At 43.1% G+C, this 17,255-nt stretch overlaps 1 protein-coding gene across 2 annotated transcripts in view; it reads right to left on the bottom strand.

The window, feature by feature from the left end:
- Positions 1-17,255, bottom strand: part of LOC126095038 (ras association domain-containing protein 10-like) — a 1,121,197-nt gene that overhangs the window by 20,873 nt on the left and 1,083,069 nt on the right. For both annotated transcript variants that reach the window (XM_049909708.1, XM_049909709.1), the window contains 2 exons: positions 15,227-15,513; positions 1,554-1,768 (listed from right to left, as the gene is read on the bottom strand). In XM_049909708.1, coding sequence (XP_049765665.1) covers positions 1,554-1,768; positions 15,227-15,479 — 468 coding nt within the window. In that variant the 5' untranslated portion in view covers positions 15,480-15,513. The remainder of the gene's footprint in view (positions 1-1,553; positions 1,769-15,226; positions 15,514-17,255) is intronic.

Genomic DNA, 17,255 nt, shown 5'->3' with positions numbered 1-17,255 from the left:
GCCTGGAACTTGGAAGAATTCCGACACAATGGAGACACTCGACAATAAAAGTTATCTACAAAGGTAGAGGAGACCCAACGGGCTCAAACAAGTACGGAGGCATAGCCCTGGACAGTACTCAGTTCAAGACGTTTTCAAAGATAACTACACAAAAAATCAAAGCCTCTGTGGACAGTCATCTCCCAGAACGACAAATGGGTTTCAGATCTGGAAGATCAACATTTACGGCAGTGAGGCTTCGTCTAAACAACATCAACGAAGCGCTACAAAAGAAACAAATGTTCTACACAGTGTTCATAGACTTTACCAAAGCCTTTGACCTACTGGAAAGAGATCTCATAGTCCGAAAACTGGAAAACACAATGGGAGAAGATAGCACATGGGCAAGAATAACCAAGAGAATCCTCGAATACAACTTAATCACAATATCAGACAACCTCTCTTTTTCGAACCTCATTGTGCAATCGAACGGAGTCTTACAGGGTGACCCAATGAGCCCTTTGCTGTGCATTCTTGCCACTGAAGAAGTACTCCGAATTGGAGAAAATGAAGAGGTGTATATGTATATGCATACGCTGACAACGTAGCCGTAGGTTCAACAGATATACAGAAGCTGCAGAAAATCATTGATAAAATGGACAAATGGTGGAGTGAACACAAACTACACATAAATATAACACAGACAGAAATTGTGGTTTTCAGAAAAGGAGGCAAAACACCCAAGAACGCGGAAATCAACATCAGAGGACAAAAAATAAAAACCACATCAGACTTTAAATACCTAGGAGTGACACTGCAACCAACAGCCAAATGTTTCACAAAAACTACAACAGAACGTGCAGCACAAGCAATAATAGCAATACAGGACATCAAAAACATCCGTCTACTCAGTCTAGAAACAGCCATGGAATTATTCAATGCAAAAATCTTGCCAATCCTGGCCCATGGGATGGAGGTTATATGGGACCTCCTGACAGAAAAAAATCTAGAAACACTAGAAAAGGTGAAATCGACTTATCTAAAAAGAGCCCTAGGTCTGTCAAAGACAACAAGATCTAGACTAGTGTACCTGCTAGCGAGAGAGGCATTCCTAACTGAAGACATAAAACTTCGATATATGATGCCACACACCAGGGCTTCCAGAAAGCAACTGAAGATCATGGAGGACAAACGAGAAAAAGTATGGCCGGAGTTCTATGGCACCGAAGCAATGACGAGCTGCTCATGGACAGCACCAAACTTCGAGCTGTCGTAACTAGACTTTCTATTCACTGCTTTCAGCATCTAATTTGTAAGAACAAAACTTATCACGACTCAACCACAACATGTGTGTGTTAACTGTGTCTCGAAGCCTGTGAACGATATCACATAGAACTATGCAGTAAAAGAGTGAAATCGATAAATGAATATGCAAAAATGTAAAATGTAAAATGTTAAGCAAAGTAACTGTATATAGCTATTTGGCTGCAATTTTATTAAATAAATTAATGTGTGAAATTGACAAAAACGTCATCTACAGATAGCTAAGAAGACTGGAAGCAGTTTATTTCTACCTGCCCCTGCGCGTCGCCCCAGGCGCTCCACAGCTTGAGCAGGCGCGAGCTGCCGTCGAGTCGGCGCTCCACGCGGCCCCAGCGCTCCGCGATGACGTAGTCCCTGGGGCTGGCGCCCAGCGCCTCCACCACGTCATCGCAGGTGGTGCGCCGGCCGACGCCCGCCACCCACACCACGCGGGGACCCAGCCACACCGGCAGCCTCGCATCCGCACCTGCGCCACAGAGGTTGCTACTTGTGTCCACATATCTGTCGTCGTTCGTTTCAAACAGGGTAATTAGCTGGAATACAGGGTGATTCAAAAAGAATACCACAACATTAAAAATGTGTATTTAATGAAAGAAACATAATATAACCTTCTGTTATACATCATTACAAAGAGTATTTAAAAAGGTTTTTTTTCACTCAGAAACAAGTTCAGAGATGTTCAATATGGCCCCCTCCAGACACTCGAGCAATATCAACCCGATACTCCAACTCGTTCCACACTCTCTGTAGCATATCAGGCGTAACAGTTTGGATAGCTGCTGTTATTTCTCGTTTCAAATCATCAATGGTGGCTGGGAGAGCCGGCCGCGGTGGTCTAGCGGTTCTGGCGCTGCAGTCCGGAACCGCGGGACTGCTACGGTCGCAGGTTCGAATCCTGCCGCGGGTAAGGGTGTGTGTTATGTCCTTAGGTTAGTTAGGTTTAAGTAGTTCTAAGTTCTAGGGGACTTATGACCTAAGATGTTGAGTCTCATAGTGCTCAGAGCCATTTGAACCATTTGGCTGGGAGAGGTGGCCGAAACACCATATTCTTAACATACCCCCATAAGAAAAAATCGCAGGGGGTAAGATCAGGGCTTCTTGGAGGCCAGTGATGAAGTGCTCTGTCACGGGCTGCCTGGCGGCCGATCCATCGCCTCGGGTAGTTGACGTTCAGGTAGTTATGGACAGATAAGTGCAGTTGATACAGTTGATTGTGGAATTTGCAGCTCTCTGCTAGCTCTGCGAGTCGATTTTCCTGGGCTGCGAACAAATGCTTGCTGGATGCGTGCTACATTTTCATCACTCGTTCTCGGCCGTCCAGAACTTTTCCCTTTGCACAAACACCCATTCTCTGTAAACTGTTTATACCAACGTTTAATACACCACCTATCAGGAGGTTTAACACCATACTTCGTTCGAAATGCACGCTGAACAACTGTCGTCGATTCACTTCTGCCGTACTCAATAACACAAAAAGCTTTCTGTTGAGCGGTCGCCATCTTAGCATCAACTGACGCTGACGCCTAGTCAACAGCGCCTCAAGCGAACAAATGTACAACTAAATGAAACTTTATAGCTCCCTTAATTCGCCGACAGATAGTGCTTAGCTCTGCCTTTTGTCGTTGCAGAGTTTTAAATTCCTAAAGTTGTGGTATTCTTTTTGAATCACCCTGTATAATTACATGAGCCAGCAAACTGAAAACCTTAAAAGCGAAATAAAATTGCTATAAGTTTTACTGTCGGTTCTGCAATTGACAGATGATTTCTTTGTCTTTCGACAAATGACTAACAGATGGTAGTGAGTTGTTGCATCACAGAACAAGTAGCTCCGTCAGTGCAAAGACTGCCACCTAGTTGTTAAATCGCACCTCATTGGAACAGTGATATGTTTTTTTGAGTATTGGAGTAAGGCACCAAAGAGGCATTTATGACGCTGCTCTCGATAATGTAAGGAAGATGTGAGAAAGATGAGGACACGCCCATAGGATCTGACGATCTAGAAAAAGCGCTCGACAAAGTGACATTATGCAAGACGTTAAATTTTTTGAGAAAAATTAGAGTAAGCTATAGGGAAAGACGGCGGGTAATACAAAATTTGTGCAAGAATCAAGAGCGAACAACAAGATTGGAAGACCGAGAACAAACTCCTCAGATTAGTAATGGTGTAAGACAGGGATGCAGTCTTTCGTCCCTACTGTTAAATCGGTATATCGAAGGAGTGACGGAAATAGAGAAAGGTTCAAGAGTGGCATTATAATTCAGCTGAAAGGATATTGATACTACTATATAAAGACAAGTCGCTCTTTAACATTGTTACTAAAAATTTCGAAAAGCTGCTCACCGATTTACTTCACATGTGTAAATGATAGCCTAGTAAACATTTGGACAGCCATAGACTATTTATTTTTTAACATATATAATTTGTAAGTATACACATATCGTGACCGATTTACTTCAAATTTTTACTTGAAACTAGTAATCATTCAGACGGACATAGCCTACATCTTTTTAATATATACGTGTTATATAAATGTATGTATCTGTTCTACAATTCTATACACACTCAAGTCATGAAAAGTTCTTAACCGATTCCCTTCAAATGTTCTACACGATTCCTAAGCATCCATACAGATATAGATTGAAATGTTTTATATAGCAATATATAGGTTTTCTGTTAAAACCGACTACGAGAAACAAAGTGTTATACAGTGCACTGAGACTGCACGGTTTTGTATTCTATCTCGTAGTCAGTTTTAACTTCGATAGCAGAGAATTCAAACCACTGGAATAAACGTCTCCAATACGCGGCCTGCGGCCCGCCTTCGGCCCAAAGCAAGTATCAGTGCGATCCAAGAAGTGATCATCCATGACATGATCAGATTTGTAATTGAATATTTTCAAATTGAAACTCCCGCCACACGACGGTATTCTCTCTTTGGTCCATCTCGTTTTTTTTTCAGCGATTATATTATACAATAATATTGTATACACAACAATGTGCTGTTCTTCCCCGCAGTTTTAACAGAAACTGGGGAAGTTGTGTTTATCGCTAACTTTATAATCCCACGTACTCACTGACTAGAGCTATGCCAAATACTTTCATTGAAGCTACTATCCTCACAGATCCAAGAACTACACAGATATGTCTGTCATACTTGGCATACAATGATCGAAACCGATTTAACCCATTTATTTTAAGCGACTTCAATTTCAAGTCAAGGTCTAGTTTGCAGCAACAATAAATCTCAATATCAGTGAAAGAGGGGGAAAGGCAATGGACAGAGAAAGGGGGGGAAGGGGATTGACAGAGAGAGGGAAAGATGACATGGAAGAGAGAGAGGAAAAGGAAGAGGAGGAGGAGATTGGAGAGAGAGAGAGAGAGAGAGAGAGAGAGAGAGAGAGAGAGTTGGGAGGAAATGGACAAGATGAGATTGAGCAGGTGATGGACAGAGAGGTAGAGGGGGAGGATATGAAGAAAGGGGGAGAAGGAGATGAACAAAGAGAGAGAGGAGAAGGCGATTAGCACGTATATCCAATTCCAATGCAAACTTAACACTTGTGAGGCACTACTGGGTTCGCTAGTCAATGATAAAATTCGCTGATAATATTGCTGTCCTTAGTGAAGTGTAAAAGAATTACTGGATCTGTTGAATGGAATGAACTGTCTAATGAGTATAGAATACGGATTGCGAGTAGACCGTAAAAAGAGAAAGGGAATGAGACGTAGCAGAAATGAGAACATTGACAAAATTAAAATCAAAATTGGTGATAACGGACAAAGTTAAGGACTCTACAGCCTTACAAGCAAAACAACCCATGCCGCACGAAGTACGGAGGGATACAAAGAAGACTAATACAGGTATTGACAACGTTCCTGGCCAACAGAGGTGTACTGCTATCAAACGTAGAACTCAATTTGGGAAAGAAAGTTATGGGAATGTACGGCTGGAGCACAACACTGTATGGTAGTGAATCATGGGCAGGGGGAAAACTGGTACAGAAGAGAGGAGAAGTGTTTGAGATGTAGTGCTACAGAAGAATGTTGAAAATTATGTGGACTGATGACATAAGGATTAAGGAGGTTCTCCGCAGAATCGTCAAAGGAAGCAATACACTGAAACTATTTACATCTATGTCGATACGCCGCAAGCCACCTGACGGTGTGGCAGAGAGTACTTCTGCTACCACTAACTGATCTTCTCTTCCCTGTCCTATTCGCTTTAATTTCTCGAATTTTCTCGTTGTGATCAGTTCGCGAGACGCACTTGGGAAGAAGTAATGTAGTTCCCGACCCGTCCCGGAAAGTGATCTCTCGAAATTTTAGTAGTATAACTACCCGTGATGCACAATTCCTACCTTGTAGCGTCTGCTATTGGACTTTGTTAAGCATCTCTGTAACGCTCTCACGTCGACTAAACGATCCCGCGAGGAAACGCCCCGCTGTTCGTTGGATCTTCTCGATCCGCTCTATCACAAAAGCTGGTAAGGGTCCCAATAATCAGTCGGAAAAGTGCCTTGTAAGCCATTTCTTTAGTAGATGAATTACATTTCCTGAAGATTATTCCTATGAATCTCAGTCTGGCATCATGCTTTTCCTGGTATTTATTTTATGTGCTTACTCCACTTAAGGCCGCTCCGGATAGATATTCATAGGTATTTTAACAGCGTATATTGCTTCCAGCAATTTTCATCAACAGTGTAGTTGTGCAGTGGTGGACTTCTTTTCTTATGTATGGGCAATATGATACATTTGTTTACGTTCAGTGTCAACTGCCAGTCTCTGCACAATTATCAACCTTATGTACATCCATCTGCAAATCGTTAGAATATTCTGGCTTTATACTTTATAATAGACAACCGCATTGTCTGTCAACAGCGTTAAAGAGCTTCCGACGAATTCTACCAGATCATTTATATTATCGTACGTTGTAAATAGCAAGGATCCTCCCACACGTCCTTGAGGTACTCCGAGATTACCTTTACATCTGTCGATTTTGTTCCGTTAAGAACGAAGTGTTGGATTCTGTCTGCAAGGAAGTCTTGAATCCAGTCACAAATTTGGTACGATGCTCCATAAGCCCGTGTTTTTCATTATTTTTATTTAATAAACAACAATGTGGGACAGGGTCAAATGCCTTCCTGAAGTCGAGAAACACAGCATCAACCTGAGCACCTACACTAACAGCTCCTGTCAGTATGAATACATACGATGGTCATAATTTTTGCTTTACCTTAATACATGCTAGAAGCCCTTCCACATATTGTTTTGCGCCATGAAAGTGTGCCTGCTGTCTCATGTATCACGAATAGAAGACAGATCACTTCGTGAGTAAAAGTACTGTAAAACAAGGGGAATATTTTGAGAATAGTCATATCAGTTTTGCGCTTACGTACATATCTAACAGGTATGAACAGCTTTCACATGTTACTGTGGCGTCGATGTCTGTGGATTTTTCAGGTCAAGATGATGGATTTGTGGACAGAAATGTTACAGGAAACCTTGATGCAGTACCATCAACTTGAAACGAAAGGATGAGCAGGGAAAGGAACCGTAGCTCTTCATCAAAATTAAAAAATCAGCTTTCAACCATCGGCAGGAAAATTTTGCTCACTCTCATTATGGTTGAAAAAGAGGTAACCTTACACAGAACGCCGAACACACTCACCAGACCTCGTTCCGAGCAACTTTCGTGTGGCGTAAAGTTAACACATAGAAGTGATGAAGAGGCATAAACTGCGGTGCACGCGTGGCTGCATTCGCAACCAAAAGAATTCTTCATACGCCGTACCCATGCACTTCCGAAGCAGTGCAAAACATGCATTTCACAGCATAGGGACTACGCTGGAAAACGATGTGGCAGTAATTTTTCTTTATTACATCATTTACCAAATAATAATTAAGGTTTCCATCTGTAACAGTAAAACATGTCAAAAGAATCACGAAATAGTTTTATTAACCTGTATCCCAATTTAAATTCGTTAAACAGGTGAACGTGAACCCCACCGACAAAAATTTGGACGCTGTTCAGGGATATTTCCGATGTATTTTGGTATGAAGGACCCATGTTCTGTGGTGGCTTATTACAAAATAATTGCACATTGTTTGGTTTCTAAACTCATGTACCTTGAACGATGGCAAAACTGAAGGGTTTCGTCGACTTTCACATTATCGATATTTGAGATGCAAATTATATAGAGGGGCATGTAGATCGAATTAATTTTATTCGAAAAATAGTGTATTCCTTTATTTTAATAAAGATTATCCGATATTGAGTGCCAATACATGAAGTAATTGTAGTTCCTTGATTTCTTGAGAATTATGTTTGGCTGGGCTGGCATTTTCAATTTTTAGCGATCAGTGTCATCAGACCGCGGAAACGGATCAGTGTGCTAATAACGTAGTAACCTATCTAGCGTTTCCTCGTCTTGATCTCCGCCAACATTAGTTTCTGGTAGCTGTTTCATGTTCCTGTGATAATTTGTCAATGAAAAGGATGTTCTTAAACAGGTTCCTGATGTACTACTGCTCTCGTTTTTTGTGAAGATTCATAATAAACAATAGACCTTATGGTAACTTTGACTTTCATTACGTACTAGTCTCATCTCGTCACGAAATTAAATTACAGTGTCACTATTCCACGGCCCTTTTGAGGTATGTAGGGCCACAATATAGCGTTAATAAAAAAACTCTGCACAAAAATTATAATATTTACAGTCTTCATTGGGCATCTACATACCGATTCAGATTAATTACCGAAAGGCGTAGGCGTAGTACAAGCTTAACCAGCTGCCTCCAAAAAAGGTAGCGCATAGTTCTGTAAATATTCTCCATAGGACACGACGAGCCTTAATGTCTGTGTAGCATTCATGAGCTGTTGACTGAGGATGTCCACTACGACAATGTCTTCAATGTTTTGTGTCTAATTTATTTTAGTCATCAGTCTTCTGACTGGTTTGATGGAGCCCGTCATGAACTCCTATGCCAATGTCTTCATCTCTGAGAACCACTTTCCCCCAACGTCCTCATCTATTTATTAGATGTATTCCAATCTCTGTCTTCTCCTGCAATTTGTACCTCCACTGGACCTTATGGTAGCAAGGAAGTTATGGGACACACGTAGTATCACCATCTCCCCTTTGATTGTCACTGTTTTCCACGTGTTCGTTTGCTCACCAGTTCTGCGTAGAATCTCGTTTCTGATTTTATCAGTCCACCTAGTTTTCAACACTCTGCTATAGTATCACATCTCAAACACTTTGATACTCTTCTCCTCCCTTTTCCCCAGATTTCATGTTTCACTTTTAAACAATACTGTGGCCCAAAAGTACCTTATAAGATACTTATTCCTCAGTTTGATGCTAGAGGATTTCTTCTGACCAGGAATGCCCTCTTTGTCTTGACTAGTATACTTGTTATATCTTATTTCCTGTTATTTTGCTCCCAAAGCTGCAGAACTCCTTCACTTAGCCTACTTCGTAGTCCTCAATTATTATGTTAAGTTGATCACTAATTTAATTTTTGCTACTTCTTATTACTTTTATTATGTTCTGTTTACGCTCAGTCCATTCAACACGTCCTGCAATTCTTCCTCAGATTAGCTGAGGATAACACTGTGGAAGTTCATGCAACCGCACACATATCACTATTCACTCCACAGCTGTTAAATCCGGCCCTCACATCAGCCATGGTTTCACAAACGACAATGCGATTTCACTCATGTCTTGTTTTTGAATTTCAATAATTACTTCTTCAACGCATAGATTAAACATTTGGGACGAAAGGGATGCAGTCTTTCGTCCTTACTCTTCAATCTGTACATCATAGAAATAAGACAGAAATAAAAGAAATATTCAAGAGTGGGATTAAAATTCAAGGTGAAAGGACATCAACGATAAGATTCGCTGATGACATTCCTATCCTTTGTGAAAGTGAAGAATTACAAGAACTGTTGAATAGAATGAACAATTGAAAGGTGGCTACACTGAGCCACAGCGCCAGAGATCGCGCCAGAGAGTATTGTTCCGCCGCCTCCACTGGCAGTGATTCGTGAGAAGTTGTGGTAGGCGGTTCTTGTTCAGATGTAGTGGAGAGTTGTCGAGAAGCGGTGTGAGTGTTTGTTCCATGTTTTATGCAGTTATTTGATGGGAGAGATATCAGATGTTATTCTAATGGAGATATTGTAATGATCAGAGTGCTTTTCGTCAATATATATGAAAGTAACAAATTCCCTGTTTTTTTTTCTTTTTATTATTTCTGTATCTCAAATAATGCATCATTACAGGTTCAGTCAACAAAGCATCTGGCTTGTGTTCTTGTATCAGAATGTAATTCTGCTTTCCTTACGCAATTATAGTATTTCTACTTTTCTTTTATCACGTCAATATAATTGGTATTTAAAAATTCTTGTCTTGTTGAAGAAGAACCGTGCCAGATGTGCGTTGAGTCATACTACCACACACAGAACAGCTACACTTGTGCTTTGTTGGCTTCGTAGATTTTATAGTTGCTGGGGACTTAATTAATTAACTGTGTTAACGAAAATTTTCATTTCATTCTTGTTGTTGTTCTATGCAGTCAGATAGCGTGACAATACTAGTCAGGGCCAGCCGTTTACGAGACTTGCGTAATCGGACTTACAGCTACAAAAAATATTTGCATTATTATTTAATTAAGCCCCCATGCACAGTCTATTGAGTACAGAATGTGGATTGAGAGTAAACCGAAAAAAGACGAAATTAATAAGAAGTAGCACAAACGAAAGCAGCGAGAAGCTTAAAATCAGGATTGGGGATCACAAATTAGATGAAGTTAATGAATTCTGCTACCTAGGCAGCAAATAACCCATGACGGACAGGAAAATGAGGACATAAAAACAGACTAGCATCGCAAAAACGGCATTCACGGCCAAGAGCAGTCTGCTAATATCAAACATAGGCCTCAACTTGAAGAAGAAACTTCTTAGAATGTACGTTTAGAGCACAGCAGTGTATAGTAGTGAAACATGGACTGTGGAAAACCGTAACAGAAGATAATAGAAGCATTTGTGATGTGGTGCTACAGAGGAATGTTGAAAATTAGGTAGACTGATAAGGTAACGAATAAGAAGATTCTTCGCAGCATCAGCGTGGAAAGGAACGTATGAAAAACACTGTTAAGATGAAGGAACACGATGATAGGACATGTATCAAGACATCATAGAATAACTTCTTTGGTACTAGAGGGATCTGTAGAGGGTAAAAGCTGTAGAGGAAGAGAAAGATTGTAATACATCTAGCAAATAATCATGCACGTAGGATTCAAGTGCTACTCTGAGATAGAAAGATTGGCACAGGAGAGAAATTCGCTGCGCACCGCATCAAACCATACATTCAGAAGACTGATGACTCGGAAAAGAAACCAGCACTTCGGTCTTGCTCTTCGATTGTGCTTTAACGAGGTAAAGAAAATAGTTTCAGTTTTGTTCTGACGATTTTACTGTTTATGTTCGTAAAGCATTAACATTTTTATAGATTCGGTTATACGAGGGTTGTCCAGAAAGTAAGTTCCGATCGGTCTCAAAATGGAAACCACTCGGAAGATCCGGTAAAGCTTTGCACAGATGTGTTGGGCCGTGTCTCTAGTATGCCCGTATATCGTGTCGCGTCGCTCTTTTCAGTTTTGAGTGACCAGTGAGCACGTAAAGATACGTAGGTAATAGCGTCTGCCGCCAAGTATGAGAGCCTGGTTACAGATTTCGCCTGTGTCATGCAGCCCACATAACACAGCTGTCGAGCAGTTCCTTCTTCATGCCAATTCTCGGCCGCACACTGCAGGGGCAATCAAGATACTCCTGCAACGTTTCAGATGAGAAGTGTTTGATCACCCACAATACAGTCCGTAATTGGCTTTTCCTGAGTCTCATCTCTGCTCATAAGAACCGCTGGGCATGAAGACAAAATTTTTTCACAGACAACGAGCTGCAGAGCAGTGCAGATAACTGGCCGAAAGCACAGGCGGCTGCTTTGTATGGCTAGGATACTGGAAAGTTGATACAACATTACAAAAACACTCGAAGTTGGAGCGGCGACTATCTAGAAAAGTAGGTGGAAGGTGTACCTAACTGTTGCAAATAAAACGCTTCTTCCCCCAGAATGAGATTTTCACTCTGCAGCGGAGTGTGCGCTGATATGAAACTTCCTGGCAGATTAAAACTGTGTGCCCGACCGAGACTCGAACTCGGGACCTTTGCCTTTCGCGGGCAAGTGCTCTACCATCTGAGCCACCGAAGCACGACTCACGCCCGGTACTCACAGCTTTACTGCTGCCAGTGCCTCGTCTCCTACCTTCCAAACTTTACAGAAGCTCTCCTGCGAACCTTGCAGAACTAGCACTCCTGAAAGAAAGGATATTGCGGAGACATGGCTTAGCCACAGCCTGGGGGATGTTTCCAGAATGAGAAGTAAAGCTGTGAGTACCGGGCGTGAGTCGTGCTTCGGTAGCTCAGATGGTAGAGCACTTGCCCGCGAGAGGCAAAGGTCCCGAGTTCGAGTCTCGGTCGGGCACACAGTTTTAATCTGCCAGGAAGTTTCATATCAGCGCACACTCCGCTGCAGAGTGAAAATCTCATTCTGGAAACATCCCCCAGGCTGTGGCTAAGCCATGTCTCCGCAATATCCTTTCTTTCAGGAGTGCTAGTTCTGCAAGGTTCGCAGGAGAGCTTCTGTAAAGTTTGGAAGGTAGGAGACGAGGTACTGGCAGAAGTAAAGCTGTGAGTACCGGGCGTGAGTCGTGCTTCGGTTGCTCAGATGGTAGAGCACTTGCCCGCGAAAGGCGAAGGTCCCCAGATCGAGTCTCGGTCGGGCACACAGTTTTAATCTGCCAGGAAGTTTCAAAACGCTTCTGGTTTTCACCATGGTTTCCATTTCACGACTGATCAGAACTTACTTTCTGGACAACCCTCGTATTTTAACTGAAGATGACAGCCTCATCTCTAAACCCGTCACCTAACTTATGATCTTGTCAAGAATTTTGTCTGACTCTTCCTAATATTAATATTTTATCAGAGTATGTGGTCAGTTCTTAGCGTTATTCGTAAAATATTCATATTGCTATGAACACTAGTACAACATGTTTTCGAAAATGATCAGTTATCCGTTTATCCGCAGGCAAATCTCCGTTACTAATAACGAGGCGCATTCCGAAAGTAAGGCCCGATCGGTCGCGAAATGGGAACCACAGTGGAAATCCGATATAGCTTTGCTTGGGTATGTTGGGCAGTGTCTCTAGTGTGCCCGTTGATGGGGTCACGTCTGCCTTTTCAGTTCTGAGCGTACAGTGAGCACGTAAAGATACCTAGAAAACTGTCTCCCGCCAAGTATGAGTGCGCGTGAGAGATTTAGCTTGATCTGATGCAGCCCACACAACGTAACCGTCATGCATTTCCTTCTTCATGACTATTCTCGGCCGCACTCTGCAGGGGCAATGAGGATGTCCCTGTAGCGTTTTCGATGGGAAGTGCTTGATCCCCGTCCATACAGCCCAGACTTTGCTCCCTCTGATTTCCATCTCTACTGACATGAACCGCTGGCTATGATGTTAACGCTTTGGTACAGTCAACGAACTGCAGATCAGGGTAGAGAATGGACGAAAAGTGCAGGCGGCTGCCTTCCATAACGAGGGTATTGGAAAGTTGGTGCAATGCCAGGACAAATGTCTCAGACAGAGAGGCGACTATGTGGAGACGTTGCTGGAAGGTGTGGCTAACTACGAGGGTTGTCCAGAAAGTAAGTTCCGATCGGTCGCGAAATGGAAACCACAACGAAAACCAGAAACGTTTTATCTGCAACAGTTAGGTACATTTCACCTACTTCTCTACACAGTCGCCGCTCCAACTTCGAGTTTTGTCGTAGTGTCATATCTGCTTTCCAATATCCTCGTCTTAGAAATTAGCCGTCTGTGCTTTCGGCCAGTTATCTGCACTGGTCTGCAGCTCGTTGTCTGTCAAAAAATTTTGTCTTCATAGCCAACGGTTCTTGTGAGCAGAGATGAGACTCAGGGGGAGCCAATTATGGACTGTCTTGTGGGTGATCAAACACTCCTCATCGGAAACGCTGCAGGAGCGTCTTCATTGCCCCTGCAGTGTGCGCCTGAGAATTGGCATGAAGAATGTACTGCTCGACAGTTGTGTTATGTGGGCTGCATGACGCAGGCGAAATCTCTAAGCAGGCCCTCATACTTGGCGGGAGACGCTAATCCCTACGCATCTTTACGTGCTCACTGTTCACTCAAAACTGAAAAGAGCGACGCGAAACGATCGACGGGCATACTAGAGACACAGCCCAACACATCTGTGGAAAGCTTTACCGGATTTTCCCAGTGATTTCCATTCCGCGACCGATCGGAACTTACTTTCTGGGCAACCCTCATATTTCAAATAAAACACTTTTGATTTTCACTGTGGTTTCCATTTCTACATCTACATCAATACTCCGCAAGCCACCTGACGGTGTGTGGCGGAGGGTACCTAGAGTACCTCTATCGGTTCTCCCTTCTATTCCATTCTCGTATTGTTCGTGGAAAGAAGGACTGTCGTATGCTTCTGTGTGGGCTCTAATCTCTCTGATTTTATCCTCATAGTCTCTTCGCGAGATATACGTAGGAGGGAGCAATATACTGCTTGACTTCTCAGTGAAAGTATGTTCTCGAAACTTCAACAAAGCCCGTACCGAGCTACTGAGCGTCTCTCCTGCAGAGTCTTCCACTGGAGTTTATCTATCATCTCCGTAACGCTTTCGCGAGTACTAAATGATCCTGTAACGAAGCGCGCTGCGCTCCGTTGGATCTTCTCTATCTCTTCTATCAACCCTATCTGGTACCGTTCCCACACTGCTGAGCAGTATTCAAGCAGTGGGCGAACAAACGTACTGTAACCTACTTCCTTTGTTTTCGGATTGCATTTCCTTAGGATTCTTCCAATGAATCTCAGTCTGGCATCTGCTTTACCAACGATCAACTTTATATGATCATTCCATTTTAAATCACTCCTAATGCGTACTCCCAGATAATTTATGGAATTAACTGCTTCCAGTTACTGACCTGCTATTTTGTAGCTAAATGATAAGGGATCTATCTTTCTATGTATTCGCAGCACATTACACTTTTCTACATTGAGATTCAATTGCCTTTCCCTGCACCATGCGTCAATTCGCTGCAGATCCTCCTGTATTTCAGTACAATTTTCCATTGTTACAACCTCTCGATATACCACAGCATCATCCGCAAAAAGCCTCAGTGAACTTCCAATGTCATCCACAAGGTCATTTATGTATATTGTGAATAGCAACGGTCCTACGACACTCCCCTGCGGCACACCTGAAATCACTCTTACTTCGGAAGACTTCTCTCCATTGAGAATGACATGCTGCGTTCTGTTATCTAGCAACTCTTCAACCCAATCACACAGTTGGTCTGATAGTCCATATGCTCTTACTTTGTTCATTAAACGACTGTGGGGAACTGTATCGAACGCCTTTCAGAAGTCAAGAAACACGGCGTCTACCTGGGAAACCGTGTCTATGGCCCTCTGAGTATCGTGGACGAATAGCGAGTGCTGGGTTTCACACGACCGTCTTTTTCGAAACCCATGCTGATTCCTCCAGAGTAGATTTCTAGTCTCCAGAAAAGTCATTATACTCGAACATAATACGTGTTCCAAAATTCCACAACTGATCGACGTTAGAGATATAGGTCTATAGTTCTGCACATCTGTACGACATCCCTTCTGATAACGGGGATGACCTGTGCCCTTTTCCAATCCTTTGGAACGCTACGATCTTCTAGAGATCTATCGGGCCTTAGTTTCGAAATACGCCTCGTGTTTCGGATAGTCGGTGTTTTACTGTAACACGTTGTCGATGGGAGGGCAGAAGAGAGAGTGAGACTCACAGTCATCTGCACCAGGCACGCGGACGGTGATGGGTGCTGAGGTGGTGCTGGACGCCGACGGCGCGTCCGAAGACTCGCTGGGCGGGCCAGTCTTCCTGGCAGGGGCAGCGGCAGGAGCGGCGCTGCATGGCGCTGCGGGAGGCTGCATCGGCTGCTGGTGCGGGGGGTGGCGGTGGCGAGCGGCCTGGTGCTGGTGCTGCAGGCCCTGGCCCGGCTGGTGGTGCGCCGGCTGCTGTTGCTGCCATTTCAACATGGCCGCGGCGGCGTCCCCCGCGCGGCATGTGTCTCTGTAATGACACCAACAAGCTGTCTTAGCGCGGCTGCCTTTCGTAACAAACAACTGCGTTACTATCAACACAATGTTACATCAAGCATTTTTGTAGCCAGCCTCTGCTTAGAAAGTATACAGTGCGTGTAACTAGAGCATATGCCAAATGAGAAGGTGGGAATGTGATTCGAGAGAGAGAGAGAGAGAGAGAGAGAGTGAGTTACTGAGGAAACCTATAGCCAACATCTACCTCTGTTCTGCACCACACGCTCCCGCTGTCTTCTATCCTGGCAACCACCGTACTCTACATTGGGAGTAATTAAGCGTAACGGCTAGAGTAGCGCCTGAGAGCTAGGCAACTCTTACGCTATCTCTCAGGCAGTGTTTGCCTCCCTGCAGGCGTTAGGGCTGCCGCAAGGTAGAATGGTATCGGAAATTTCAGGCAGGTACATTTCTACATCTACATCTACATCTACAGTTATACTCCGCAAGCCACCCAACGGTGTGTGGCGGAGGACACTTTACGTGCTACTGTCATTAACTCCCTTTCCTGTTCCAGTCGCGTATGGTTCGCGGGAAGAACGACCGCCGGAAAGCCTCCGTGCGCGCTCGAAACTGTCTAATTTTACATTCGTGATCTCCTCGGGAGGTATAAGTAGGGGGAAGCAATATATTCAATACCTCTTCCGGAAACGTACCCTCTCGAAACTTGGAGAGCAAGCTACATCGTGATGCAGAGCGCCTCTCTTGCAGAGTCTGCCACTTAAGTTTGCTAAACATCTCCGTAACGCTATCACGGTTACCAAATAACCCTGTGACGAAACGCGCCGCTCTTCTTTGGATCTTTTCTATCTCCTCTGTCAACCCGACCTGGTACGGATCCCACACTGATGAGCAATGCTCAAGTATAGGTTAAAGGAGTGTTTTGTAAGCCACCTCCTTTGTTGATGGACTACATTTTGTAAGGACTCTCCCAATGAATCTCAACCTGGCACCCGCCTTACCAACAATTAATTTTATATGATCATTCCACTTCAAATCGTTCCGTACGCATACTCTTAGATATTTTACCGAGGTAACTGCTACCAGTGTTTGTTTAGCTATCATATAATCATATAACAAAGGTTCCATCTTTCTATGTATTCGCAATACATTACATTTGTACATTGATGTGTGTGATGTCCTTACGTTAGTTAGGTTTAAGTAGTTCTAAGTTCTAGGGACTGATGACCTCAGAAGTTAAGTCTCATAGTGCTCAGAGCCATTTTTTCGAAATGATGAAAACAGAATAGTTTGCCACATAAGTTGTAACAAATGAACGCAACAGTTTCACAATCACACAATTTCTCTGTGTTCTATCAAAACAAATGTTCTTAACGTTTTTGAAGTCGCGTTCAGTTTTGGGAAGTTTTGACTCCTAAATTCCCTTGTTGTAACATAGTTCCCAACTGTTTATTTGTTGTTTTCATTTCTGTGAAACGTCTATTTGTTATCTCATTGCTGTCACTATTCATCACATTTACTTCCGACGGTAATGTATTCTTTCCACATGACTCATATTCTACAATCAGTATATAGTATGACAACTGCCAAGAATACAGAAAGAGAAAAAAAAAATTCTGTGACTGGGAGGACAGTTCATAATGTTTTGAAAAAAATAAATAAAACTAAGTAGTACGAGAAAGTTTTGAACACGGCTCGGCCGCTTTACAGTCCAACACCGTGACCACTTACTCTTCTACTTCGCTAGAAGTTGCACTT

Source organism: Schistocerca cancellata, chromosome 8, assembly GCF_023864275.1.
Source record: "Schistocerca cancellata isolate TAMUIC-IGC-003103 chromosome 8, iqSchCanc2.1, whole genome shotgun sequence".
NCBI classification, from domain to species: domain Eukaryota; kingdom Metazoa; phylum Arthropoda; class Insecta; order Orthoptera; family Acrididae; genus Schistocerca; species Schistocerca cancellata.
This window is presented reverse-complemented; position numbering and strand designations above follow the sequence as displayed.